Below are 27,105 nucleotides of genomic sequence, written 5' to 3'. Positions count from 1 at the left end.
CATGGAAGCGATCTAAATGACCAAAAGCAGAAATGCTTTTCCATCTGAGGCACACCTCAAGGACTAGATACTGTGCAAGCCTTAAAATCATGCTTTTGGAGAATATTTAGTGGCACTGAGAATAATATTAAATTTAAATGATGCTGAGAATATACTAATTAATATTAAATCAAAAGGCAAGGTGCACCAATGTTCATGCAGAAGTTCAGTTTTGACATCATACACACAGGCAAGGAAAAACGACTGAAGAAAATTCTCCAAAAGATTAGCTTTGGTGAACTCTGGGTTTTAGAATATGAGATGGTTTTTATTTTCGTCTTTATATTTGTTATCTTTGAAATTCTTGACGATGAAAAAGTGATACTTTTCTAATAAGGAAAAAAAAAAAAACCCTGTTTTCAAATGTGGGTTAACCGAAATGACCAACATTGGGGAAATGATTTTCTAAACTATGACAACACATTTTGTGGCATATTATGCATTTTTACAGGGCATTTTGAAGACTGGAATAACTTGGAAAGTTGCCTACGGTGTAATCAATGTATAGTGTTTTTTAAAGCCATGGGGCATCTGGCGGGCTCATTCCATAGAGCATGTGACTCTTGATATCAGGTCCTGAGTTCAAGCCTCATGTTGGGTGTAGACCTTGCTTCTAAAAAAATAAATTAAAAAAAAAAAAAAGAATGAAATAAAACCAGGACAGGATGCACATAACTAAGTTAGGGAGGGGGAGACACGACTAAAAACAGTGGTTGCAAATTGTAGAACATGAACATTGAAATCATGAATGGAAAAAAAAAAACTTTAAGAAAAGGGTTGTTTATTTAAAAGTTTTTAAAGAATGTGTGTTTAAAGCCCCATATATTTATTTCTGTGATCTGGATATATTTTTTTGGTACGTTGAGGGTTTTTTTTTTTTAAGCCAGGAATGTCGGGGATAATCATTTCAATGTGTTTTAGTCTGAAGCTTTTGGGGAATTGTAAATGTGGCCTCTTTTACTCTGAATCAGATTCCACAGAAGCGGTCGGGCGGGAACACTCTAAATCCTTAATGTTCACACATGCCGGACCGAACTAACACAAAACTACCCAAGTGCCAGAGACTTAATTAATGCCATTTCTGGGAGGCTCACTCCATTAGACCTTTGCATTTATTTTTTTCAATTAAACGTTTTCGTTTCGGCTCGGGTGATTCCTCCCGGAAACACAGCTGAGTGGAGGGGAGGGCAGGGATGTGAGAACCCAACAAACTAAAATTGAGAAGCCCTTCTCGCAGCTTCGGCCTCCCCGCCACCCCTCACCCCCACCTCAACACACACAAAGTCCCAATATAGGGTTCTCTTGGTCCAGATGACAGTAGTGGCCCCACTTGCTCTAAAAGACGTGGCCCAGCTCAGTGAGATGTGAGCCGGGTCTGTGCACTTGCCCCGGGTGCCACGCCTCTCCCCCACCCCCAAAGTTAGACAAAGGGAGAAGGGTTGGCCGGGTTCTTTCCAGGGCCCAGAAAGCCTGGGGATTCCAGGTTGGAGAGAAAGAGAAAACAACAAACCCCTTTGATCCACGTCCAGGAGCAGGTAGAGCCAAATGGAAGGGCTGGGAAGAACTTGGCGAGCATTATCCGTCCAACCCCCTCAGGCCTCTTTTCCGGGTTGCCAGTTGCGGACCTGCCTCCGGGCATTTCATCTGGCCCAAATCGGGAGGCCAGGGGCTTTTCGTTGGCTCGCCGGGATCCGGTGCCTTCTCGGCGGTCGCGGGGCTCCTCGCTGGAAGGGACGCCGGCCGCGCACAAGACCCGGAAGAGCCGCGCCTCCCGGCGCGCTGTTCTCATCACACTGGATCTCACGAAGCCGGGAGAAGCCCGCAGATCGAGTCTTTGATCCTCCCAAGCTCCGGGATCCCAGAGTCTTTAAAACAGACAGAAGAAGGAAAAAAAGAGTAACTGACTCCGTCTCACCAGGCCGCTCTGCGCAGCCTCGGCCGGCGGGTGGCTGGCAAGTCCGCGCCACCTTCCCGGCTCTGGCGGCGCGGCAGGCCTGGCTTTCCTCCGCCACGGGTGCGGGCGTGGGGAGGACGCCCCATCTCCCAAGTTCAAGTTTCCAGAGCCTGAGTGGACCGCGGGGTTTTGGGGCCTCGGCCACCGCCCGCTGGAATGACCCCGCCGACGGAGGGGCGCTTTGAAAATAGGTCGCGGCATGACCTACTGGAACGTTCTTTAACAATTCACCTTTTTTCGCCATTATTCGTTTGTTATTTTTTTAAGATTTAATTTTTAAAGTTTTTGTAATGTTAATTTCTGACAGAGAGAGAACGGGGGAAGAGAGAGAGGGAGACTAAGGATCCGAAGCGGGCTCTGTGCGTTGATAGTAGAGAGCCAGCCCAATGCAGGGTTTGAACTCATCAAACCGGGAGATCGTGACCTGAGCAGAAGAGGCATGCTTAACCGAATGAGCCATCCAGGGACCCTAAGATTTTTTTTTTTTTTTTTTTTTAAGTAATCTCTACACCCAGTGTGGAACTCGAACTCACAACCCGGATATCAAGAGTTGCAATCTCTACCGATTGACCCAGCCAGGTGCCCTTCTTTGGCTATTTATGCATTTGTTTTCCCTACTCATTAAAAAAAAAAAAAAAATTGGAGATTTTGCTGCCTAAAAATAAGGTAAGAAAACATGAATTACGAAAGAGCAAAAATGAAAAAATTACATTATGTTGATCCTGACTGAAATATTGCTCTAACTTGCCGTGCAGCCTCGGTAACCGGGATTTTTCACGCAGATGAGGCGAGTTTTCCCAGAAAGACAACAGATACTCGTTGATAAAGCAATGAAGGCTTGGCTAGAAGCCAGGCCTCTCGCGTTCCGGATCCTTCCACAACCCTCCCCAGGCCCCTTTCTCTCCACCGGCTCCGCGTCCAGGTCCGCCTCCCCGAGGGGTGAAGGAATGTTTATAGCCTGACTCAAGTTCAATGACAAAACCCTGCCTGGAGGGGGAGGGGCACCGAACTTCAACCTTCCATCAGACAAAGGCAGAGCGCAGGTCGGGCGGGGGGCGGGGCTGGGCCCAAGTAGACTCGGAGAGCTGAGGGCCCTCAGAAAGAGTATGGATCTCTTTGTCCCCTGCCTGGGGCCTCTGGTGTGCGGCCTGTAGCCCCAGACCAACATTTGGTGCGTGTCCCCCTGGGTTGCAGTGGGGCGGTCACAGTCTGAATGGCAAGTAGCTGTCTGATCCCTACTCCGGCTACGCCCACCTTTCAGGACCCAGTGCTAAGGCCCCTGCCTGCTCTACCCAGCCAGAGCCCAGACCAGACCATTCTCTGGCCACGACCTGCGTTTTTCAGCCCCCTCCCCAAGTTTTACTGGCATCCTCCCTCCTGGATTTGATATTCTAATCATCTTCCCAGGTTCTACTCCAACAGGCCCTTTTCTGGGGCACTCCAGATGCCAGGGGATGAGGGGCGAATCTCGCACACTCCTTGTTCCCCCCATTTGTCTTGGTTGTGATCATTTACCCCACCACACAATGTCAGAGGTCACAACTGAGGAAGCAGCAGACCCAGGATGTGGCAGTAAGCAAGAGGCAGGGCTCAATGCGATGGGAGATGGCCTCTCCAATGTCTCTCCTCCAGCCTCCCACCCCCCCACCCCCCTCACCCCCCCCCCCCACCCCGTGGAAGATCTTGCATCCTGTAGGCACCGGGTAAATGAGTGGTGGGTTTAACCAAATTTCTATTTGTCTTTAATCCTGGTGTGGTTTTGGTTTTTTTGGTTTTTTTGCATTTATGCAAATCTCCCTGGTGCACCCAAGAGGGGCCAGGTCTAGGGAGTTTAAGTGCACCTGTGTGACATCAGGGCTCGGCTCCTGATGGAAACAGGCATCTGTCAGTGTCTAGTGGGACCTTGTGAAAAGAGGCATGTTGGGGATGTAGACAGAGAAGCTTAGACATTAAGAGCCCCTGCCACTGCAGGCTGGGTGACGCTGACCAAGTAACTTACCCTCCTTGGTCTCAATGCCCTCATTTAAAAAAAATTTTTTTTAACGTTTATTTATTTTTGAGACAGAGAGAGACAGAGCATGAACAGCGGAGGGGCAGAGAGAGAGGGAGACAGAATCGGAAGCAGGCTCCAGGCTCTGAGCTGTCAGCACAGAGCCCGACGCGGGGCTCGAACTCACGGACCGTGAGATCATGACCTGAGCTGAAGTCGGACGCTTCACCGACCGAGCCACCCAGGCACCCCTCAATGTCCTCATTTTATAAGCTATATACTCAGTTGTGGGTTTTGTCATTGTGACAGTAGTAGCTCCGGAAGGAAACATGAGCAGGGGTCAGCTTGGGGTGGAGGGAAGAAGGGCAGGTGAGTCCTTGCCCCCCACCCCAAGACCAACAAATTAGCAGTGTCAGTGGCTAAGGTCTTGGGCATGGGCCCCACCTCCCGCGGCTGTCCTTTGGGGCTCTGAGCCCCTGTGCGCGTGTGCCAGCAGCATCATGTGTCCCCTCCAGTTGCTTCTCGGATCCTGGCACTCGCCAGGCTTCTGAAAAAGATGCAGGAACGGGGGCGGGGGGACCGAAGGTAGCGGCTCCCAGACAATGGTATGCTGACTTATTTTTTTTAAAGGGCCAGAGCCTTGCCCTTTAGGGTGAGTTTGTCAATCATCCGTGTTATCACTACATTTCATCCTCACGGAGTTTCCAAAACTAGGTGTGTTGTAAAGAATTATGATTTTACATAACAAAAACAATAGCATTAACGATAATATTAATTTTGTCTGTGCCAGGACACCACCCAGTCGGGGACAGACATAGGTCACGTGGGGGGCCCCAGTGCTGGAGCTTACTGCCACCTGCCAGCCTCTCCCAGGCCCGGGCCGTGTCCGTCCCGCGTGCTGCGAAGCACTTTCTTTGTCCCTTCCCGCTCAGGCAGCTGTGCGGCTGTCTCTCCAGGAACCAACGTGGAGGTGCCCTCCCCAGGTGGTCGGTCTCTGGTCTCAAGTCCCTTCTACCCCCCTTTCCCTGCCCACCTAGACTGCGGAGGCCCACCCATTCCTGGGGAGACCCCTCCAGGGCCTCCTGAGGCCGGTCCCAGACTGTGAGAGCGGTGACGCCTTTGGCCCACAGATTAGCTAGTTTACCTTATTAGGGAGAAACGCACTCTTGAAGGTAGTGAAACGGGCCGGTCCCTGGTCTGAGAAATGGGCGCATAACACTCTTGTTCTCTCTGCAAAGGCCAAGCCCAGAATTCAGCTGGCGTCAAGGGCCTGAGTTCGGCAGTCGCCGACCTGAAGGCTCAGCCTCCCGAGTGGCGCAGGACTCAGTTTGCGCACTCTGGGCTAGAGAAGGAAGGACGGGTGCCCCCCTCCAGGCAGAGTCTGGGGCGGGGCTCAGGGAGAGGGCTCCCCACTGCGGGCGAAGGCTGGGGTATCTCCTCCCCAGTGCAGACCGAGGCCTCCTCGCCTGCCCGCCAACCTCCCAGCCTAGGTGTCCCCAGCAGGTCTCCCGGTCTCTCCGGCCTTCCTCCCAGCCCCCCACCAGTTTAACTTTCTGCCTCCCAAGGCCGGAGGTGCCCCCTCCGCCCTTCCCCCCACCTTCCTCCCTCTTCCTTCAAAGCGTTTAGGAGAGTGGGGCGGAGGCAGTGGAGACCACCAACCTGAAACTTCAAGTTCAACGGCAGCCCCTGACCCTTCTCACCCCTCCCCTCCCCTCCGGGTGCCACAGACTCAATTTCCCTCTTAATCATTCTAGGGGCGACTGAACGCAAGCTCCCCGCGTCCCCTGTTTCACCTTGGGGGCAATTTAAGGGAGGGGAGTCAGTGGTGGGATTCTTTCCTTCTCTGTCTGCTCGACCATCCCACCCCACCCCCTTTCCACACAGAGGTAACTTGTAGCGGACAAAAGAGGAAAGGCCCGCATCAGTTCCCCACTGGATGTTTTTTAAATCTCTCTCCAGGCCCAGATCAACGCCTGGGGGTGGAGGTGGGGGAGCGGAGGGGTGTCCGACTCGGGTGAAAGGCCGAAGGCCGCTCTGGTGCTTTCTCCCCCCGCCCCCTTCCTGGAGAGGAACTGTTCAGGTGGGTGAGACTATGATGTAAATTTCTTCAACAACAGCGGAGCCGCGCTTTAGTGAGGTTTGAGTATCCAATCCGTGATTGTAGCGCCGGGGTTTCTACTAGACGGGACGCGGCCCGGGACACCGAGAGTTTCTCCCAAAGGAAACCTAATTAAAGTGCAGCACTTAGGACCTCGGATAAAACTTTAATGACGGGGAGGAAGGGGTGGGGGGGTAGGCAGTCTTCTTCGCGTTGGAGGAGGGGACCCGGGCCGCTGGGAGAACTGGGGGGGCTCGATCAGAGCCTTTCTCCTGCCGCAAAGGGCAGTTTCCGGCTCCGGAGCGGCTCAGAGCAGGGGTGGCTGGGGGGGGGGGGCGGGGGGGGTCCGCTGTGCGGATTCTCTGCCCGCCGCAGCCTCGCGGGCTCCGGAGCGGTCGGAAGCGTTTACCAGCGTTGAGTGAAGGACCCCAGGGCTGGAGCCCCGGCCTGGCCCTCCTCTGGGCGGCCTCGGGAATTTAGATTCGAAAAGAGCTTCCGGAGGTTGCGTCTACGCACTTCTCCACCACGACCCCCTAATTCGGCCTCTGGAAACCTAATAAAATACAACTGCTTTGGCGTTAGAAGTGATTGCGGTCCTGGAGCCAGCGTAGACGCGACCCTACGATCCCGTTCGGACGCTTGCTGCTGAGACTCTCAGCCCGGGTGTTTGGGGGAGTACGGACAGGGCGTGGAGGGCCGCTCCGAGAATTCCGCCTCGTTGGCGGAAACACACCCGGTGTGTTTTCGGGAGTGTATTTGTGCGCTTCTACATGTATTTTGTTCGTGCAAATGTTGTCTGAATTTACCGATTTGGGAACGTGGCGTTCACATGTTTCAGCCTAAATAGTTTTTTAGCAAAACCCGCTCTCCGGTATCTAAACATGGCCCGATTTAAAAGCAAATCGCTGCAGACAAGTTAACGTAGGTGTATGGATTTTGTCGTCAGTTAACACAAATTGGTGAGAGGGTTTTGTTTGTTTGTTTGTTTGTTTGTTTTAAAGGCTCGGTCTGGGTGGGAGGGAGTAAAATTGCCTCGGAGTAAAATTGGGTGTTTGCAAAGGGATTTCATGAGAGGCTTTAAAGCCAAACGCAATTAAAATATTTTGTTTTGTTTTGCACAGGTTCCTTATGTAAATCACTCCGGCTGGGGGTGGGGGGAGGGTGTCGCCGCGAACTGGTCTGCAGAGGAAGATAAATAATATTCCAGTGGAACGAAGACCCAGACCCAGGACAGATGGCGCCGCGGCCTTGCTACCCAATGTTGTCTGTATTTAAGATCAATGCTGCTGCCCACTTTGCCTTCCTCCTGGGTCTCTCGCTGGCCGGACCGATACAACTGACGATACCTTGGCCCCATTCCAGGCGACTCCGGGTCCCGGCGCCCTCACAAGCAGCCCTAAACTGCACTTACTCCGGAGGCCTGAGACCCCCAGGCATCCGAAAGCCAGCGGCCCCGCCTGGGGGGTTGACGCCGAGCCGACCAGCGGGTTTCCCTGAAATAGCAAACTTCTGCCGGCAGGGGGCGTCCTTGCCTTTTTAATCGTGCACAAACTCCTCGGTAGAGAAATAAATCTCTAAACTCCCGTATCTTTTGTTCGGAAATTGTCGCAAACGAATAATAGAGGAGCCCCCGAAACTTTAAGTCCCTTATAAAGGCGTGGAAGAGTTAGAGCCCGGGGGCTGCAGAGTCTCGAGGCCTCTGACTCCTTCAGGCCTCCCCCTAGGCCCACTAGGCGTGTCCTACCAAAGAGCTTAAACTGGACCACGGGGCTTGGGAGGATTTTTTCATTGTTTTTTTTTTTTTTTTTTTAATCACAAAAGGAACACCTCCCCCAAGCAGACACAGTCTAAGGAGACCCAAGCGGGGGAGGGCGACCGGCCACCTTTGGGGCCTTTCCCCTCGACCCTGGGCTCCTCTTTGGTACATAGATTTAGAAGACTCTGAGTCGCTTCCCAACTCATTCCCAGGAGAGGAGCCAGAACTGGGATTTCACCCAATCGCCCGGCTGTAAACGCCCCAATCCCTTGGCTACACTTGGAGAACTATGAGCCTGAGCCTGCTTGGAGAGGCCATTGGGACAATGACTGCGGTCCCCACAGGGTGCTCCTGGTGGCGTCTGGGATCATGGGAGGTGCAGACCCTCTCCACTTGGATCACGAGGAGCGTGCCCGCCAGGATGCCCCAGCCCAGGCTGCAGGAAGACCCAGGGCAAACCGGCCCACTTTGCTGCACGGCCAAGGTGGTGAATCCCGCAGGGCACTGAGCCCAGGTACGATGCGAGGGAGCAGGCACAGCGGGGAAGTCCTTGGCTCTGCAGCTCTTTGAGCAGCCAGTCTGCCCCAGGCTCGTGGAATTCTACATGCCAAGTCTCTACTTGGATGGAGAAGAGGGAGTTGACACGAGCACCAACCTCATCCTCCACCCACCCAGGATTCAGGGTACTTGAGCCAGCGCAAAGGGAAAAGGGGGAAAAAAATCTGCAGCCACCGTTGCTGAACATGCCTGATCCTGGGTCTTTGGGTCTCTGGCACCCACTGTTCTTTTACCCACAAAGGGCCTGCTCCGTCTCCCAAGCCTGAGACCCGCACGCTTCTCTTGGTGGGGGCAAGCGGGTGGTGAAGGGCCATTTTCTGGTTTTTCTCTCCAGCCTGGCTAGTCCAGCGGGTTTGGGACGTGTCTGCCCCGTAGGGTGGGACGGGATGCGGTTCTCTAGTTCTGTAACCTTCTGTGCCTGGGTGGGGCACATCTACAAGGCCACAAATACCTATTTCATGTGGCTTCCAAACGCCGGATGGATCGTAACCTGGACAGAACCACCGGGAACGCTAAGGAAAGACTTGGGAAGTTTGGGGGAGGAAATGAGAGGTGGGGAATTATCCGGGCGCTTTCTCGAACTCAGTTTTTCTCCAGGAAGGAGGACGGACTCGGGAGGGCAGCACGCTGGCTTCATTTTCACACAAGGACAAAATCTAAGCGTTGAGGATGGGACTTCTGAGACCACTCGGTACAACCTAGGGGGTGGGCGGGGAAGGGAGGGAGTGGTGCCCACCCGTGTTGTCTTTCTTGCCCGTGTGTCCTCTGAGAAAAATGCTAAATGAGCAACGGTAGGGGTAGGTAGTCGCAGGGATGAATGTGCCTTTTCTCCTCTCTGCCGCAGTCACTGGGGTGGGGGGTGGGATTTGGAAATGGAAGGGGATCCAGAGGAAGCTTCCCTGCCAGGGGTCTCCTTCCAAGTTTATTCATAATCAGCTCAATCCATGCAAGTGGTTTCTAAGGTGCTCTTCAGAGCTCTAGATAGAAAATAGGAGACTAATTATCATGGGAACTCATACTGGTGATAGTAATTACTGTCACCGCTAAGATGAATGATTATGACCGCGACAGGTCCCGTAGGTGGTGGCTTACTCTGGTGGGTTGGACTGTAACTCTGGGCCTCACTGGCTCCCTAGAACATATGGGGGTACAGCAGACCATCCCTGAGGAACAGCCCAAGAGGTGTGGCCTGTGACGAGTGTAACCTGTGGGAGCCCCTCACTAGAGTCCTGCGCTCCAGCCTGGCACTGGCAGTCTCCCGGTCTCCCCAGGACACTCCCATTTCTCCCCCCCCCCCCCCCCAGGCAGGGATCTCCCTCACGGAGTGGTGCTGGTCTTGACCTTGGCGAGGACTTTCTTCTCCTTAACCCGGCGGTTCTGAAACCAAATGGTGATCTGGCGCTCTGAGAGGCTGGTGGCCGCGGAGATCTTGCGCCTCTTGTCCTTGGTAATGAACTTGTTAGCGGAATACTCGCGCTCCAACTCGCACAACTGCCCCTTGCTGTACGGGATGCGCTTCTTTCGGCCCCGTCGGAAGGCGCAGCCTTCTGGAGGGTGCTGCGCGCTTGTATCTGCGCGTCGACGGAAGGAGGGAGAGAAAGCCACGCTCAGACCTCTGCCCCCAAGCCCACGCGCAGACCCAGGCCCTACAAGCTAAGTAACTCTCCAGGAGCACCCAGATCGCCTTTCAGACACACGCGGGCTCCCACTCCCCCAAAGCACAGCGGGACACCTCGACTTCCGGTTCCTTTCTAATTACCTCTGAGGCTTGGAAAGACCAGGATCCTGCGGATCACCCTTACCTAACACTGTCCTCACGCTTGCAGGTCTGGAAACACACCCATCACACACGGCCAGACCTTTGCCCAGGGTCACATACATACATCCACCCTCACATGCATTTTCACACTCCTGGCCACTCTCCTAGAGTCAAGTTATGTACAGAAGGGAACACATTTCTGTCCCCGCTCCCAACACACACACACACACACACACACACACACACACACACACCCCACACATACCCCTAGGTTATGACTGCAGGAAATCTGAATTTTCCTGTGGAAACTGAAAATTCATTGGAGAGAAAAGGAGGGCTTGTATTTTTTACAGAACATCCATTATCTCTGTTCCAACACACCCCACCCCCATACTCGCTAAACTGAGAGTCATTTAGCCTTTTGGCAGAAGTAAACCTGGGATCTTCGAGGTAGGAACAGCCTGAGCCCCTCAGATGTGATAGGGGAACCAAACACTCTGACATATTGAGAAGCTGGTCCCAAAGCCTCCTAGGGAGGTGAAGGGGCCTGGTGGTCCGAAGGCTTTAGAAAACACCCAGCTCAGCCACCCCCACCCCCACCCCCGCACACTGACCCTCTGGGGCCCCACCAGGCTCTTCAACCGCCTAAATCCCTCCTTCAGGGTCCTAATAGCCAACAGAGGACCACAAGCTCCTCCTCACCAGCCCCAAGTTTCCCTTCACCTCCTCCCATGCAAGTGCCGGCCGGGCCTACAACCCACACTCAGCACCAACGGGACCCAAAGTAGAGGGGCAAGTTACCTGCAAATGCTGCCTTCCAGAAGGGCCCTGGCGGGTTCTGTTCTCCCTGGCAACACATCTGGCTGTTCCAGCCCCCGGTGAGGGCCCAGGACTGGTAACTGTCCACAGGCAGCAGGGAGTCGTGGCGAGGCTCCCCGGGGGCCCCCAGAGTCTGCACCACCGACACATCCAGGTAACTGGCCATAGGCTGGTAGGGTCCCGAGTACCCCGGATAGAAGGCAAACTCGGTGGGGCGGCTGGGGTACTCCTCCCCGGCCGCGGCAGTCTCGGCGGGGTAGGCAGCTAGGGTGGCCGCCTGGGCACAGGGTTTCAGCGAGCTCCGGGACACTCGGCGGGAGTAGTACCCGCCTCCAAAGTAGCCGTAAGGCACCGGAGCCGGGGCCGCCCCCTGGGGCACCCCGGGGCAAGGGTGGCACTGCTTTGGCGGTTCCGCAGAGCCCGGCAGGTCCAGGGGGGCATAGCTGACGGCGGGCATCAGCATAGGCGCCGCTGCCGGGTGGCTAGTCAGTGGGGAGTGGGCGACTAGATTCCGACTCCCTCCCGCCCCGGGCAAGCCATCCATGTCCTTGGCCCCGTCCAAGGTGGCATAATTGCCGGGCTCCATGGGGCCGCGGGTCGGCTCATGGGGTGCCCGGGGTGGGGGATACAGGGGGCACCCAGCTCGCTCTCCCCACCCAGGCCCCGGGAATCCAAGGCGTTTTAAATCGCTCCCAGCTCGCCCGGCGCCTGCATTCGCTCGTCCCGGCCGTCTTGACGCAGGAGACGCAGGTGCCAGGGCACGCGCGCTGATTGGCTGTGGCCTTGGGGAGAGAAGCTAGTAAAATCTTCATGGCAGAAATTGCGAAAATACTTTACCCTTGCTTCTCTCCCAGTGTGTCTCTCTCCCTCTCCCTCCCTCCCTCTCTCCTCCTCCCCCTCCTTCTCTCCCTCCGCGCGCCTCCCTCCCTCCCTCCCTAAGTCCCTCTCTCCCTCTCTCCCTCTCCCTCGCTTTTATTGCATTTGGAAACCAGAAAAGAACCGAGAGGAAGTGTCCTTTCTCTGCTTTCCAGTTTGGAGCTACCCAGCTCCGCGTCCGGGGGGAGGGGAGAGGCGGGAGGGGGAGGGAGAGAAGACAACGAGCCGGGCCCCCACCTCCGCAGCCTCCTCTCCCTCCCTGGCTCTCTGTCTCCGGTGCTTTGGCAGGTTTAACGAGAGAATAAAAAGCTCTCCCTATAAAGTGTGCATCTCATGGTGGGGGTGGGGTGGGGAAGGGGAGTCGGGGGTGGGGCCCGGAGGAGGCCGCTCTGTGCCTGAAAGGGGAACCTGGGAAGGTGCCTGAACCAGAAGAGGCTGGGAAATGGGGATTAGAGGGCATTTCTGGGAGCCCCTTGCTTTAGGTCCCGGGGGCAAGCATCCCAGTTCACTCCAGGTGCCCCTCCTATTCCGGATGCGCGTAATAGGCTGCCCAGGGAAGTGCCCTCCCCCCCCACACACACCCCGGGATCTCAGCTACCGCCCCGCCGCCTCCGGGAGTGGGGTGGGGCAAGAGAGGGAGAGGGACAGGAGCTGGGGAGAAGACGGGAGATCTGGAGCCTGGGATGTGCCACGTTCAGATCTGAAAGGGAAACGGAGTTTCTAGCTGTAGCCTGCGAAAGGGGGTCCGGATTTCCGTTTCATGGTGGGGAAAGAAGTATGGAGAGAGCACAAAGCTGCCTTGTATATTCAGAGAGAGGCAGAGGCCGAGGGACGACAGCACCAAGAGGGAAAGAGAGAATTGGGTTGCAGGGGTGGGAAAGGGTCTTATAAAACCCCGAAGTACCAGCCAGAAAAGAGGATCTCTTTCCCCCCTTTGCTGGGATCTAAGGAATTTCCAGGAAACCAGGCCTAACTGGCTAAGCGCACGAGTTGCAGGGGTGCTGGGCCCCAAGGAAGAAGGAGCCTGCCCTGTGCAAAGATGTCCAGCCTCTCTGCCCTATGGTTCTCCTCTTAATTCCCAAGAGGCCCAGGTAACTCACCGTGGCCCTGGCACATTCCTACCCAAGCTGAGTGTCCAGAAAGCCCAGGAACCCCTATTGGCTTCCTCCAGGATTTACATTTCCTTGGAAAGCAGGATGGGAGAGAGAGAGCCCGAAACACCGCAAGGATTGCTGGAGGTCCCTCCGTTGGGCCCTATTGTACAGTGTAATTCAGAAGACTCCAACCAATTCGTTTCACAGTTCCTCAGAGGTTTTTCTGTTTCCTTTGCTACCCCTCCCAAATCAAATCCTTCTGGGTCCACTTCTTCTAGAACCCCCAGTTTTTCTGGAGGAGGCAGGAACTTTTCCATTCCACACCAGCGTCACGGCGATTACACGAAACAATCCACCCTGACTCTCGGTGGGCTCAGCCATGCCCAACCGTACCAACCTGAACCTGAACTTGAGCCATCTCTCAGGAAAGCACCCATACAAACTGGAATTTCCCCCAAGCTGTGGGGCTGTAGTGGAGATCATAGCTCGCCCTCCACGGACATTGCTAATAACAGAAGACACCAAGCACAAAATCCTCACTAGGTGTTATTTTATTTGAAAACAACATGAGAGAAAAGGCAGGAGATATCTCTTTGGATGCTTTCCAGTTTCTTCTCATAGCCTCTTGCTTGTGTAATAATGAAAGACAGAACTGCCAGGATTTTTACCTAAAGACTACAATTTTTTTCAATGTTTTTTTTTTTTAAGTATGTTCTACACCCAACCTGGGGCTTGAACTCACAACTCGAGATCAAGAGTCACGCACTCCACCGACTGAGCCAGCCAGGCACCTCTTTTCACTGGTTTTTACTGTAGGTGACAGTACAGGTATAAGATCCCTAAACTTAGAAATACATAATTCTTTTTTTTTAATTTTTTAATGTTTATTCATTTTTGAGAGACAGAGAGAGTGTGATCAGGGGAGGGGCAGTGAGAGAGGGAGACAGAATCCGAAGCAGGCTCCGAGCTGTCAGCACAGAACCCAATGCGGGGCTCGAGCTCACGAACTGCGAGATCATGACCTGAGCCAGCTGGACGCTTAACCGACTGAGCCTCTCAGGCGCCCCCCAAAGTACGTAATTCTAGTCATACCTTATGACCCAGCAATTCCATTCCTGGACATATTCCCAACAGAAACGAATGTTTATGTCCATCAAAAGGCAGGTACCGGAATGTCCAAAGCAGCTGAATTCATTGTAGTTCAAAGACAAAAACAACCCAAATGTCCATCGGTAGTACAATGGGTAAATACATCGTGCTATAATTAAAGAAGGGAGTACTACACAGCAATAAAAAAAAAACCCCTACTGCTATTCACAACATGGATGAATCACACAGATGTATGTGATTTGGGGATATGTGGTGTTCTGGTTCGTGTCCACGGAAATGCACTGAGCTCAGCATTATTCTGGAACGCAGAGATGATTCACTCGAACCTTGCCGGGGAGAAGCTCTCCAGCTGTGCTAGAGACTCCCGTGTAAACAGATACATTTCAAAACAAATACTCTAGGATTTTTGTTTTTGTTTTTGTTACACTCTGCAATTGAGTTAGTAGCTACTAGATCCCAGGGAATCCTTCTGGATGTCATATTTATTAGCATATGACATATGTTCCCGCTTCTTGTACATGTGTATGCATGTCCGTCTCTCTGTGACCTGTCATCGACGTTTAGTGAATTCAGATAAGGTGCGACGAACTCCCTCATCCGTAAAAATTATGTCTCCTTGCGGGGACAATAATTCCTACTTCACAGAAATGGTGTGGAGATTAAATGGAATTTAAATGGAATGCACTTGAGAGCATTTTATAAATCGAACACCTACGAGTTCTGTATGTGTATCTGTGTCTAAGGAACTACAGCCACCTTTTCTTATTTGAAGAGAAAAGGACAGTTGCCCTAAAGACAACCGGCCTCTCCTCACTTGCCTCTCCCAACGCTGTGTACGCCTGAGATTTCCACAAAGAGAAACTGAGGCTCAGAGCCTCCAAATCCTCTCTCCAGCCCAACGTGAGTTCGGTTGAGGTCTCAGGGGGCCTCCTGACCTCCCAGCCGGCCCAGGCCGAGCCAGCCCTTCCCCCCCCCCCCCCCCCGGGCACCCCCCACCCCGCCCCGCCCCACAGACTCCTTTGTGTCCTGCTGGGAGCCTCCATGCAGATCCTCCAGGACCCCCGAGCCGTCCCCCCCAACCCCCCAGGTCCCTTTACGGACCCAGCCAAACGCGCTGAAAGCCTCAGCTGCTCCTTTACATACCGCCCAGACACCTCCGGGAAGGTCAAGGCCAAGTTGAAAGTTAAGAGTCTGTTTACCTCCGGGAGCCCATTCAGCGCGGCCCCACGGACAGCCTTTGACCTTTACAGCCGGGCCTTTGAGCGCGGCCGCCGCGCCCCCAGGGGTTCCGGCCACGGGGACTTGGAACCTCCTTGTCAGCTCCCGCCCCCGCCCGGGCTCGGGTCGCCGGCGAGGGGGAGGGGGAGAGCGGCGCCCCCTCGGCCCACTTGGGGCAGTGGTTAAATTATGTATTATGTTTTGTAAAGCAAGGTGAGCGCCGCTGTCTTCGTTCTCCCACCTGGAACAAGGTATATGATCACGACGACCGAAGGCCTCAGGTCGGCCGTGAAGAGTAAGGCGAATTTATCTGTGGTGGCCACAGTTCTTTTTCTGGAAAGGTCAGGGCTCCGCTGCCGGGACACTGCTTGGAGCCGCTTCCTTTATGAAGAGGGCCTAATGGGGTGTGTGCTCTTTTCTCTCGTCTTTTCTAACATCCTTTCTTTCTAGCTGTATTTTCTTTTCGTCTGTCTTTAGTCTCTTGGTATCTTTCTTTTCTTTTTTTACATCTGTATTGTCCTGACTGCCTTTCTTTCCTTCGATTTTAATTATCTTTCTTTTCGTGCGTTCTTTCCCGCATTCTTTCTTTCTGTCTGTATTGCTCCCCTTCGCCCCCCTCCCCATCCCCGTGTACCTTTCTGTAGCCTTCGGTCCCTTTCTCCCTAGCTGCCCCTTACCCTATTTTTCCTTTGTTTGCTTTTTCCTCCCCTCTTTTCTCTTTCTTTCGTTTTCTCTCTTTTCCTTCCTTCCTCCTTTTCTGTCTTTCCTTCTCCTTTATGTCTTTACTTTTTTTTTTTCAATTTCTTTCTCTCTTCTCTCAGATTTACTTGTCTCTGCCCCCTGCCCCCAACGCACACACTCCGTTCTCCTTTTCGGATCCTCTCAATTTTCCATTGTTCTTCTCCGGAGTCTGGAAGGGGCCTCTCCGCAGGCGGCCGGAGCCGGCCCTTGGCAAGGTCAGTCTGCAGGGCGGCCTGGAGTGGGTCACCGGCTTCGGGGGCCCTGCCGGCGGTTGGGGATGACAGGGGGCCCAGGCCCTTCTCTCGGAACTGAAGTCAGGCTGGGCCTCTCCCGACCTTAGAGGAAAGTCTTTCGGGCAAATTGACCGCCTGGTCCAGGAGCTACAAGAATCAGAGATTGGAGGCACGGCTCTTAAGAAGGAGGCCGCGGCCACCTCCACTGTCTCTCCCCACCCAGAGAAGCCTGGAGACATCCCCGGGGATTAGGACCCTCTCAGGACAAACTCAAGTGCTTTCGAAGCGGAGACAGTAGGAGAGAGCTACAAAATGAGCCGATCACGGCCTCGGGCACGGAACACTGGATCTGAGGAGTGATCAAAAGACGGTCTGCTAAGAGGAGCAGCGCGCCCGCCCTGATGGCGCCTGGAAACCAGAGAAGCGCTTAGCCAAGCCCAAGAACCGTGAGTGGGGGTCTGGAGCAGGGGGAGGGAGGGAGAGAGTGAGGAGCGGGGGGGCCGGGGGGCAAAACTGAGGGTCGCTGAAAAGAGACCAAGAGCCTCCAGTCCTTTGGTCCTGCAACTGTGGGCCAGAAGCACGCTGTTCCCTGCCTGCCTTGTGTGCTGTGTGTCCAGTTAGAGGCCCTGCCAGCCCCCAGAGTCCCCAGCCTCTTCCCACCCTGGGCTTTGCTGGGGAGAACGACCTCCGGCACCCACCCCAGCACCCAACCCAGAAGAGCCCAGTGTGGATCTGGCCCAAACCACTAGGAATTTGGGGCCTAGAGGGCGGCACTGCAGAGCAAGGTTTGGGTGGGCAGAATCATTTCCCCTCTCCGAGCCTCTGTTTTCTCCTCTGCCTGTGTAAGGAGCGGAGGGCTGGACAAATCTCTAGGCCCGCTTCAGCGTTCACTTTGGGCAGAAGCACGAACAGGAAAAGGGAGCATTCCTGGAGGTCGAAGGCGTTAGTGGGGAGGGAAACCCTGGAGAGAGCCACAAATAGGCCACTGGGCTGGCCACTGATTATTCTGAGAGGATCTAGGGCGGGGCACAGTTATTAGGTCCTTGAGGGAGCCCTGCCCTGAGACCATCGCTGGCTGACTCAGTTGGGGCAGTCAGCCCCAGGGTATAAACTCCACAGTAGCCCATTAAATAGGACCAAATGGATGTGGGAGATCACCTCCTCCACCCCTCATCCTGTAATGCCCTGCGGAGCCCTCTAACCTCCTCAATGATGCACCCACTGGGAGTAGAGGAACAAGAGTGACATCCTCAAACGGAGAGGCACAACCAACGTCTTTGGGATTTGCAGCGGTTCCCGGGTCCCCAGAGACTCGGCTTCCTTTGTTCCCGCCCCTGTGATCCTGGATGGGACTCAGGAATGAGGAACATAAAAAAAAAAAAAAAAAAAAAAAACCAACTTACCTGCAAATTCAAGAAAATAATTTCAGTCGCTTACGACCTCCCCACCCCATCTCCACCTTGTTTTTTTTTTTTTATCAGGTGCATGTGGTTCTGGATGATAATTATCAGGATAAATGGCTGGCTTCTCTCAGGGCTGCTGGTGGACAGGCAGTCAAGTGGAAAGTCAGCACCAAGGCCCCTTCAAATCCAAACCCACCTCCTTGGCCTAAAGTGGAGCTGTCGGTTTGAGGCTTAGGGGAGAGTCCCATTTGAGAGATTTAACTTCTTGCCCTGATTTCCCCCACTTCCCTTGCTGACAGGCCTGAGACCCCCTCCAATGGTCCAGAACTTGACCGTCTTGTGGCCCCACCTTCTTTTTCTCTCCCCCACCTCTATAGCAAAAGATTTTCCCTTTGCTTTCCACTAAGTTCTTTGTTCCAAGAAACAAAGTTGGGGGAGGAGAAAAGTAGGCATTTCACACACACACACACACACACACACACACACACACACACACACACACACCATCTGCTTCTCTGAATCTCAGCCCTAGCCTGAGAGGACAGTCAGATGATTCCTGGTTACTACCTAAGTATTCTGACCTGCAGAAAAGTCCATCTTGGACAGGCCGCCAAGGTTCTGGGCCAGCCATTTACCCCAGACACCAGCATGTTATAAATCGGGAGGAATCTGGCCGATTGTCTGCCGCCCGTCTACACCGACCCTCAAGGTCCAGAGCCAGTACTGGGCCATACACAGGGAACCCCTCCATTAACATGAGATCTGGGATTGGAGCCACGCTCTGAGCTCTGGATCACCAGCTTAAACTAGTACCTCTCTCTCTCCAGCTTCCTTCAGGGGTTTTCTAAGCGCTCTGAGAGGGTGGATGAGATGCGCTTCATTTTAAATTGGAAAATCTCCTGCCAAAAAAACAACTTTTTTTTTTTTTCATTTGGTCTCCACAGAGTCTATGGCTTGGTCCACAATTAGAGGAGACTGGTATCCGCTGTTGGCCCTGGAGGCCAGAAATCTTTCCCCAGAGACCTGAAGAACTTTGCTCTCCCTTCAAGTTGCTTATATGGCTGGGGGAGGGCTTGGGAGCGGATTCTGATCTTGGAGGCTACTGTATAAAAACTAACACCAGGGGCTAAGGATCTAGGAGCTTAAGAGGGTAGAAAAGCTTTCTCCCAAGGAATCATTAATCAGGGCCATCTCTGATTGGGGGGTGTGGGGGGGGGCTCCCCTTTCTCTCTTCTCCCCTTGAAGGATCGGAAGCCCCAAATTCTGTAGTTACTCGAACTGGTCAGTTGGTGTTCGGGGTGGGGAGGATCCTCAGAGATCATTCAGTTTTCGCCAGCCGTGTGCTCAAGTGGCTGGACAGCAGAGGCCAAGAGAAAGAAGCAGTTTTGCTCACACCAGAATGCACTGACCTCAGAATAACTGGGGGTTCTCTGGTTCCAGTAAGCTCCGAGCTGCCATGGTGGGAGCGGGACGGAGAGATGAAACCAGAAGGTAGACAGCTATGGCAGCTGGATGCAATGTGGGAACTTCCAGTGACGCCCTGACTGTCCCTCTCGGCGCCTGCCCCGGGGGAGCCCCCAAAGCCAGGCTGACTGGGACATGATTATGGAGAAGCTCTACAAGTTTGGCTCCATTATCTACCAGGTCCTACAGGGCCAAAGCTTGGCCACAAAGGCACGCCCTCCCAGGCTGAGGGACTGCTGGTCGGGCTGTTACAGCCCCACTGAGCAAGACCAGGGTTCTCGGTTTCCTATTCCTAAGGTTGGCCTGGAAATTTTCCCTTAGAACAGGGCTCAGCCTTAGAGGCCCAGATGGAGGCCTGGGGAAGAGCCATGGTAAGCAGACCCTCGCCCCATGTCTTCGCCACCACCAATTCCTTAATAACCCCGGGGATCTGGCAAGGCCCAGTTCAGATCTCTGGCTACGTGTGTGTGTGTGTGTGTGTGTGTGTGTGTGTGTTTTGGCCAATGCAGACAGGGATCTGGGTGGGGGGGAAGGGTGCCCTCCAGCCTTGGATTGGAATCCCCCATATCAGCCTACCTTCAGGTTCTGCATCATTCATTGTCCCCTGCTCCCCCCCCCTGCTCTGCATGGTGTTTCTAGCCTCAGCAATCACCGGTCCCAGGGGTGCTGGCCAAGGCTGGAACCAGGGCCGGCAAAGATGGACGGTAGACCAGCTCCTCCTCCAGGGGCCCTTTGTGGTCTCAGATGCGGGCTAGGTGGATCCTCCCTCCAGAAAGGAAATTTCATAGGAACAACTCTCCATCGAGAGGAGGGGTGGCCTAAAGACTTTCCCCCTTTAGTCCAAGAGCCTTTCTTCCCTTACTGACATGGGTGTAAACACCCCGTTGGGCAGATTTTTCAGTAATGTGACCGAACACACCCGTCCCGCAAGGGTTACCCACCCGCTTTTGGATGGCAAAGCGTCCCGCGCGGATGGGTCGTTTTGACCTCAGAGGGCGCAGCTGCAGAGTGTGGGAGCCTCCTCCCAGACCCTCCTTCCACCCACCCAGAGACCTCTGTGCCGTTAGGTGCGCCCTCCTAATAGGGAGTCCTTACCCTGAGGCAGAGGCTCTCCCTCTAGACGGAAGTTCCCGCCAGACCAAAACCTGCCTAGTGCTTCGTCGGAAGCGGTGCGCGGGAGCAGCGTGGGACCGGCCTGAGGACCGGCGATCCCCAGGGCGCCACTTTGGCCAGCACCTTACGTCCGGCCAGACCCCTACATCCCTGCCCCGCTGCTTCTCGGGGGTGGGGGTGGGGGGCCGCTTCAGAATTCTTGTTAGGATCCTAACCCAGTGTGTCCTGTGCTGGGGACTGTAAGTGCCCTGTATGTCACTTTCATTTAATCCCCCCCAACAATAGAACTGGGTAGAGGGCGATTGTTACTACCGGAGCTTTGCTTGTTTCTTTGTTTGTTTGTTTTGTTTTGTTTGTTTGTTCATTTCTGTTTTATTGTAGATAAGAAAACTAAGGTTTAAGAGATTATTGTGTCCCATTTCTAGAGGCTAATGGATGATGAAGGCTGGACTCCAACGCGTGTCTTTATGGCACCAAATCCAGGCTCCGACCCTTTCGCTCTCTCTTCCCTGTTTAAACGCCACGCTGTTTCCAAGTTTTGAAATGGAAATAAATCTCATTAAAAAGTACAAACGGATCCTGAAAATAGACAGAAGCTATTTGAGGAAGTTAGGGAAGGGCAGAGGGAAAAATAAAGGGTTCGGGAAGAACTCTTTCACACACGGTAAAGGTTGACTAGGGACACCGACCCCCCGCCCCCTGACTTTTAAAACTACAAAGGTGGGGACGAAATTCAACTCCCCTATTTCTACCCCGCTCTCACCATTCTGTCTCACTTCAGAGCTGAGTCTCTAGGAGCAACAACAGAGCCGTGCTGGGAAATTTTCACCTATACCCCAATGTCTGAACCCAAACTCCTTAGCGCCTGGGCTAAGGACACCAGGGCCGCCCACACCCGCGGCACTGGGGAGAAGAATGTTCTGTCGTTGCTCTGCCGCTAAATCATTTTCCAATTCTCTCCTGTCCCCGGAGGAAAGTAGGTGTCTGGTAAGCCCGAAGATTGTAAACCTGATTCCATGGGCTCACGCCTTGAAATTGGGGGGTGAAAGTTGGTGCATGTATGTTTCTCTGGGATAGGGATCCACACTTTACTGACTTGTTTTCTAGTGGCAAATTTCACATATCAGAAAAGTAAATAGTAAAAAAAAAAAAGTAAAAAGTAAAATTCACATATGCAGAAGGGGATAATAATGCTTTCCTTATACTTTTCATTTAGCGTCCACAATGATCAACTCATGGCCAGCCTTATTTCAGGGTGTTGGGTTTTTTTTCGAAGTATTTTAAAGCAAATCCTACACGTCATTTTACCCAAAATCACTTCTGTTTGGATGTTTAACAGATCAGGATTTCTTCTTTTTTTTTTTTCTTTTAACAAAACCTCCACGTGATTATCATACATAGCAAAATTACCAATAATCCCTTAATACTATCCATGTTTCAATTTCTTCAACTGTCTCACGGTTCTTTTTACAATTAGTTTTTCAAACAAAATCCTGACCTAAACAAACTCCACGCCTTACATTCGGCTGATACATCTCTCAACTTGCTTATAACTGATAACAGCTTCCTCTCCTTTTTCGCGTGCCGTTTATTCATTTAAGACCTGGGTCAACCCCATTCTCAAAGGTATTGGTCATCGACTGCTCTAGGGGTGGCCGGGGCGGGGGGGGGCTCCGTGGGTTAAGCATCTGATTCTTGATTGCCGCCCAGGTCATGATGTCAGGGTCGTGGGATCGAGCCCTGAGTTGGGCTCCTCTGTGCTGAGCCTGGAGTCTGCTGAAGATTCTCTCTTTCTCCCTCTGCCCCTCTCCCTGCTTATGCTCTCTCTGTGTCTCTCAAAAAAAAAAAAAAGATTACTGCTCTATGTTGGACCAAACAAAGGTCCAACATATATTCTTATAGGCTTCTTATTCTCATAGGCTCCTGCCCCACTGTCCACGGCAGCTGGCTGGGGACAGGAGAGCTACATAGTTCCCTCTGCTCCCTCCCAAAGAGAGAGGAGCCTGCCAGGCAGACTCCCCTTCCCCTCCCCCCACCTCCTGACTGGATTTGGTTCCCTTGTTGCTCTCGGAATGGGAGACAGCCCCCCTTCCCTCTCCCACCCAGCCGAGAGTAGGGTCCTCTGATGAGTCTTTGGGTTATCCAGCCTTCAGAGAGTGTCAGAGACTGAGTATATAGTCCCAGGCCTAGGGACGAAATTGCTGCCATTGGCGCAGGACTGTCCAATTCCTTCCACGGGGATGTCCCCAGAGACCTCCAAGCTTCCCAAGGGAACCAGAGCCCGGTCGGTTCCTGAGGTGGGGTAGCCAGACTAGCTTTGCCACACCCTCCCTCCTTTCTGCCCCTAGGGCATCCCTGACAGGGGCAGCTGGAACTTCTGTCCCTGCTCTGTCACCTGTTGCCAGCTGCGTGCCCTTGGACTAGCCATCTCCTCTCTCTGACCCTCAGTGCCCTCATCTGCAAAGTGGAAGCGATCTTCTCTGCCCCACCTTCCGTCCAAGGCTGCTGGGAGACCAAGAGGAAGGGAGTGAAGACTGAAAAGAAGACTATAAATATGTAAATAACGGGTCGTTTCTTTCCTTGTCCGCGGTGGCTGGGAAGGTGATGATTTCTACTGGGAGAAGAGGAACCAGCCTACAACTTTGTTCTGGCCTCCTGCCCATGGAGAGGCACTGCCCCCACACCCACACAACACCTCCCCAACTGGGAAGAGAGACCTGAGCTTGGTGTTGTCCAGTCAGAGAAGCTGTGACCTCTAGGCCTGGAGAAAAGTATCAGAACGCCTGCTCCACGTACCCAGGGACTGCCGAGGAGGCGGGAGCCAGGATCTTGTCTCATCCCTGGGCTCCCTCCCTGCAGCCCACGCCCCTTCCCTCTTTCCAAGGCTCTCACCTCTGCATCAACCAACCCAACACCTCGACTTGTTTCCAGGAAGAACTCCAGAAAACACTGGCTGGGACCCTGGCTACAGAAGCTGAAGGGGGTGGGGGGAAGAGGGCAACCCGGCTGCTCCGCTCTACCCTTCCAGGCTGACGTCCCTCCCACCACCTCTGGGACCTGGTGAAAGGGAGTCCCCGAGAGTCCAGTGCAGAAGGCAGGGCAGACATCATGGAACAGCACTCACATTTTTCATTTCCAAACTACACCTAGCTCATAAAAAGCCAGCGAATGTAATAAATTGTCCCCTGGAGGACATGGCTTTAATTAATTATTGGGTTATTCAAGGTGACTCATGTGTGAGACCCAATTTGCCCTCATAAACTGAATCTCACATAATCCATCCTGAGTAACCGGCTGCTTGTGATCCGCAGACACAACTTGTATTTATCCTTTGAAAGTCTTGGGGGGAAATAGAAGTGTGACTTTAGCTTAGAGAGAGCTTACTCATTCCAGCAGCAGTGACGCCGAAAGAGAGCGAGAGAATGCCTGAGCGAGGGAGAATGAGTTTACATAGCTGGCTAAGGGGATTAAGACAGTGAGTCTTGTTTTCTCGACTACTTATCTGATAGGATTTCTTTCTTAGAAAATCTGGTGATGGGGCACCTGGGTGGCTCAGTCCGTTAAGCATGACTTCAGCTCAGGTCACGATCTCGTGGTGCGTGGGTTCGAGCCCCGCGTCGGGCTCTGTACTGATGGCTCAGAGGTCATTTCGGGTTCTGTGTGTCTCCCGCTCTCTTTGCCCGTCCCTTGCTGGCAGTCTGTCTCTCTCAAAAATAAATAAACATTTTTAAATTAAAAAAAAAGAAAATCTGTTGAGATATATATATGTATATATATCGCGCATATATTTATATGCCTTATTCACTTGTTTTGCAATATCTGCAAGGGACACGTGTAGCCATCTCATTGCAGAAGAGAAATTTGTGCTGAATTTTACTTCTGCTGACCTGCTGGCAGCAGTTCCTCTGGCCTCTGGGTCTTTATCATTCAAGATTCACATCGGCCATACATCACAAAGGTCTCGGCTGTTCAGCGTGGAGTCTCTGCCTGGGATTTAAACTCCTTTCCAACTAACTTAAATGCTCTTTACTCCTCCACCCCCCGCCCCCCCCCCATCTACAAAACAAGCTCCTTCCTCAAGGAGGGCAGGATCCCCATAGAGCCATTAGCATTGCAGGGATGGTTCCTGGAATCAGGGAATCTACATTTTTAAAACTTTTTTGGACTTGCTGGGGTTGGAAAGCTGAAGCTATTTCTTTAAAGAGAATCTGGGGGCGCCTGGGGTGGCTCAGTCGGTGGAGCACTCGACTTCGGCTCGGGTCAGGATCTCAAAGGTTCGTGAGTTTGAGACCCACATCGGGCTCTCCACTGTCAGCGTGGAGCCCGCTCCGGATCCTCTGTCTCCCTCTCTCTCTGCCCCTCCCCCACTGGCACACACACTCTGTCTGTCTATCTGTCTGTCTCTCTCTCTCAAAAACAAATAAATATTGGGGCGCCTGGGTGGCTCAGTCGGTTAAGCATCCAACTTCAGCTCAGGTCACGATCTCGCGGCTTGTGGGTTTGAACCCCGCACATCGGGCTCTGTGCTGCCAGCTCAGAGCCTGGAACCTGCTTCAGATTCTGTGTCTCCCTCTCTCTCTGTCCCTCCCCCACTCGTGCTCTGTCTCTGTCTCAAAAAATAAATATTAAAAACATTTTTTAAATCAATAAATACACATTAAAAAAAAAAGAGGATAAAAAAAGAGAATCTGGAAATACAGTGGTGGGGCATGGGGGAGTGGGGGGGGAGGAGGCAGTCCAGGGACTCTTAGCCGTGACCCCTGTGGGCCAGGCTCCTTCTCCCTGACCAAGGCAGTGCAGAGTGGGGGGAAAATGTGAGAGAGGGGCAGGGATTCAAGCCAGCCACCCAGAGTTCAACAATAGAAGGGGTGGGAGACACAGGCATTGTGTCTTGGGTTCCTGCCCCAGAGAAAAGTCTGGGTCTTTGAAGGGGGAAAAGGAAGGAGAGACTTGAGGACACTTTCTCTCAGTCTTTGGCCCCCAAGTTGAGTGTGGAAGGCTCTGCCAGGGGCCCTGGACTGAGCCAGTTCTGAGCTGAGAAAGCAACCCCCCCCCCCCCCAGCTTTTTTCTTCCCGGTTCTCTTTTCCCTTTTGCTTCCTTTAATTTCCTTCCTTGAGTTGGATGCCAGAACTTACGTATTTTTCAGTAAAAGGGAGACCGGATTCCAAAAACCCCTCAGCTCCCTCTGGCCCCCAGAAGTCTGTCCTAGCGGGTCCCTACAGGTCCCCCGCGTCCTTCCAAGTGGCAGGCAAAGTCCGCATCTCAGCTGGAGTCTTGGCCTGGACATTTTTTTCCCCATTCATGGCCAGGCCAACGAGGCTACAAACTGGAACAAAAGAAAATTTTCTTCCGTCTCTGGCTCACTCGAGTTTCTCGTTTCAGGAGAAAAGAAATTTTGGGGTCATTTCAAAGTGTGTGGGGATTTCATAAACGCAGGTGGTAGTGGGTTACCCTTCCCACGAAGACAAGCCCTACCTGCAAGCACCCCCCCCACCCCCGCGAAAAGACAGACTGACAGACAGCAGCTGCGTCCTCACACACAGACGCCCTGACCCGGCATTTGAAGGAGCCAATTAACCAGGAACCATTTAATTCCTTCACCAGACCTGAGGGACTGAATCCAGAGGGACCCCACCCCCAGAGAAACGGATTCAGTCTATGACAGACAGAGAGAGGAAAAGATAGAAGCATATATGGGGGGCGGGGTGGGATGAACACTGAAGTTTAAAAAAATCAGGGAATTTCAGGGCACACTGAGCAAAGGAACGTCCTAGCAAGCTGGACGAGAGGGCAGCAGGGGCTGGGATCGTCCAGCACCCACGGTGACCCAGGTACACATCACCCAGTTCAGCACCCGCTAGGCTGGCTTTCTAGGATGCCAAAATAACCAGCCAGTGCAGCCAATTCTGGGAGAAAGGAGCCAGGGAGTCATTGTTTGGCTTTTCTTTGACCAAACAATAATTGATTGGCTGGAATCTTCCCTTTACCTGAGTTGTTAACTCCTGCAGGGGAGTTGGTCAGCCCCCCCCCCCACCCGTCGCCCTTATCCAGGAGGAGACCCGCACCCACCCACCCCCATGGGGGGAAATCTCTCACCTTTACTGATTGAACATCCGAGAGAAAGTTCGTTGCCCATAAACCAAACCAGCCAGAGTGATCCCGAGGCTTTATCAACTCTGATCCTGTGTCCAGAAGCAAGACCAGAGGCCCACCCACAATTTTAGAGTCCCCCAAAGCCGATGCGGTTTTGTTTTTATTTTTCGTATTAGTCTCATTATTGATCCTCTCCTTCTGTTTACTGTGACACAGCCCCAACCACATTTACCCAAAGAAAGCTGGAGCATTTGGGCAAATACTCAGATTCCAAGCTTCCCCCTCCCCGGCCCCCCTCCACCGCCACTGCTCCCAGTTTTAGCCACACCAGTCTAGTGGGGGAAAAGGGGGGAGTGGAGGGGAAGGTGACAGAGGAAGAAGATTCCAAGGGCCCTGTTCAGCTGAGCCAATCTTCCTTCATTTAGCAGTTTCTTTGGAGGGAACGGACCGCGGAGAGCAGAATCCCCAGTAAGGGAGAGAAAGGAGAAAAGAGTAAATTGTTGGTTTGAGGGTAAATCCAGTCCGTTTACAATTCCTGTAATGCTTGGGTCACTTCAGCCTCTGCTTTTTGAGAGGACACCAGGAGCCAGGGAGGTCTGCCTGCTGGCTCTCAAGTCAGAGTCCTCTTCCCCAGGGTTCCTTGTCGGGACTTCTGGGGGTGGGATCTCTTTGTCCTCCAGTTCCTCCTCCCTCCCCAGCCCTTAGGTTCCTCACCCCCAACTTGGCCCACCCTTACCTGTCTGTTCCCCTTCACCCAATGCATCTTCCAGACTTGCCAACGATGCC

At 53.2% G+C, this 27,105-nt stretch overlaps 1 protein-coding gene across 1 annotated transcript; it reads right to left on the bottom strand.

Annotated features, from left to right (window-relative positions):
- Positions 1–9,286: 9,286 nt before the first annotated feature.
- On the bottom strand, positions 9,287–11,821 carry HOXB13 (homeobox B13). The gene is made up of 2 exons (XM_027033775.2): positions 10,956–11,821; positions 9,287–9,966 (listed from the first exon to the last, which is right to left on the bottom strand). The coding sequence occupies exons 1-2, from the start codon at positions 11,557–11,559 to the stop codon at positions 9,713–9,715; spliced, it is 858 nt and encodes a 285-aa protein (XP_026889576.1). The 5' UTR covers positions 11,560–11,821; the 3' UTR covers positions 9,287–9,712.
- Positions 11,822–27,105: the final 15,284 nt, after the last annotated feature.

Source organism: Acinonyx jubatus, chromosome E1, assembly GCF_027475565.1.
Source record: "Acinonyx jubatus isolate Ajub_Pintada_27869175 chromosome E1, VMU_Ajub_asm_v1.0, whole genome shotgun sequence".
In the NCBI taxonomy this organism is placed as follows: Eukaryota; Metazoa; Chordata; class Mammalia; order Carnivora; family Felidae; genus Acinonyx; species Acinonyx jubatus.
This window is presented reverse-complemented; position numbering and strand designations above follow the sequence as displayed.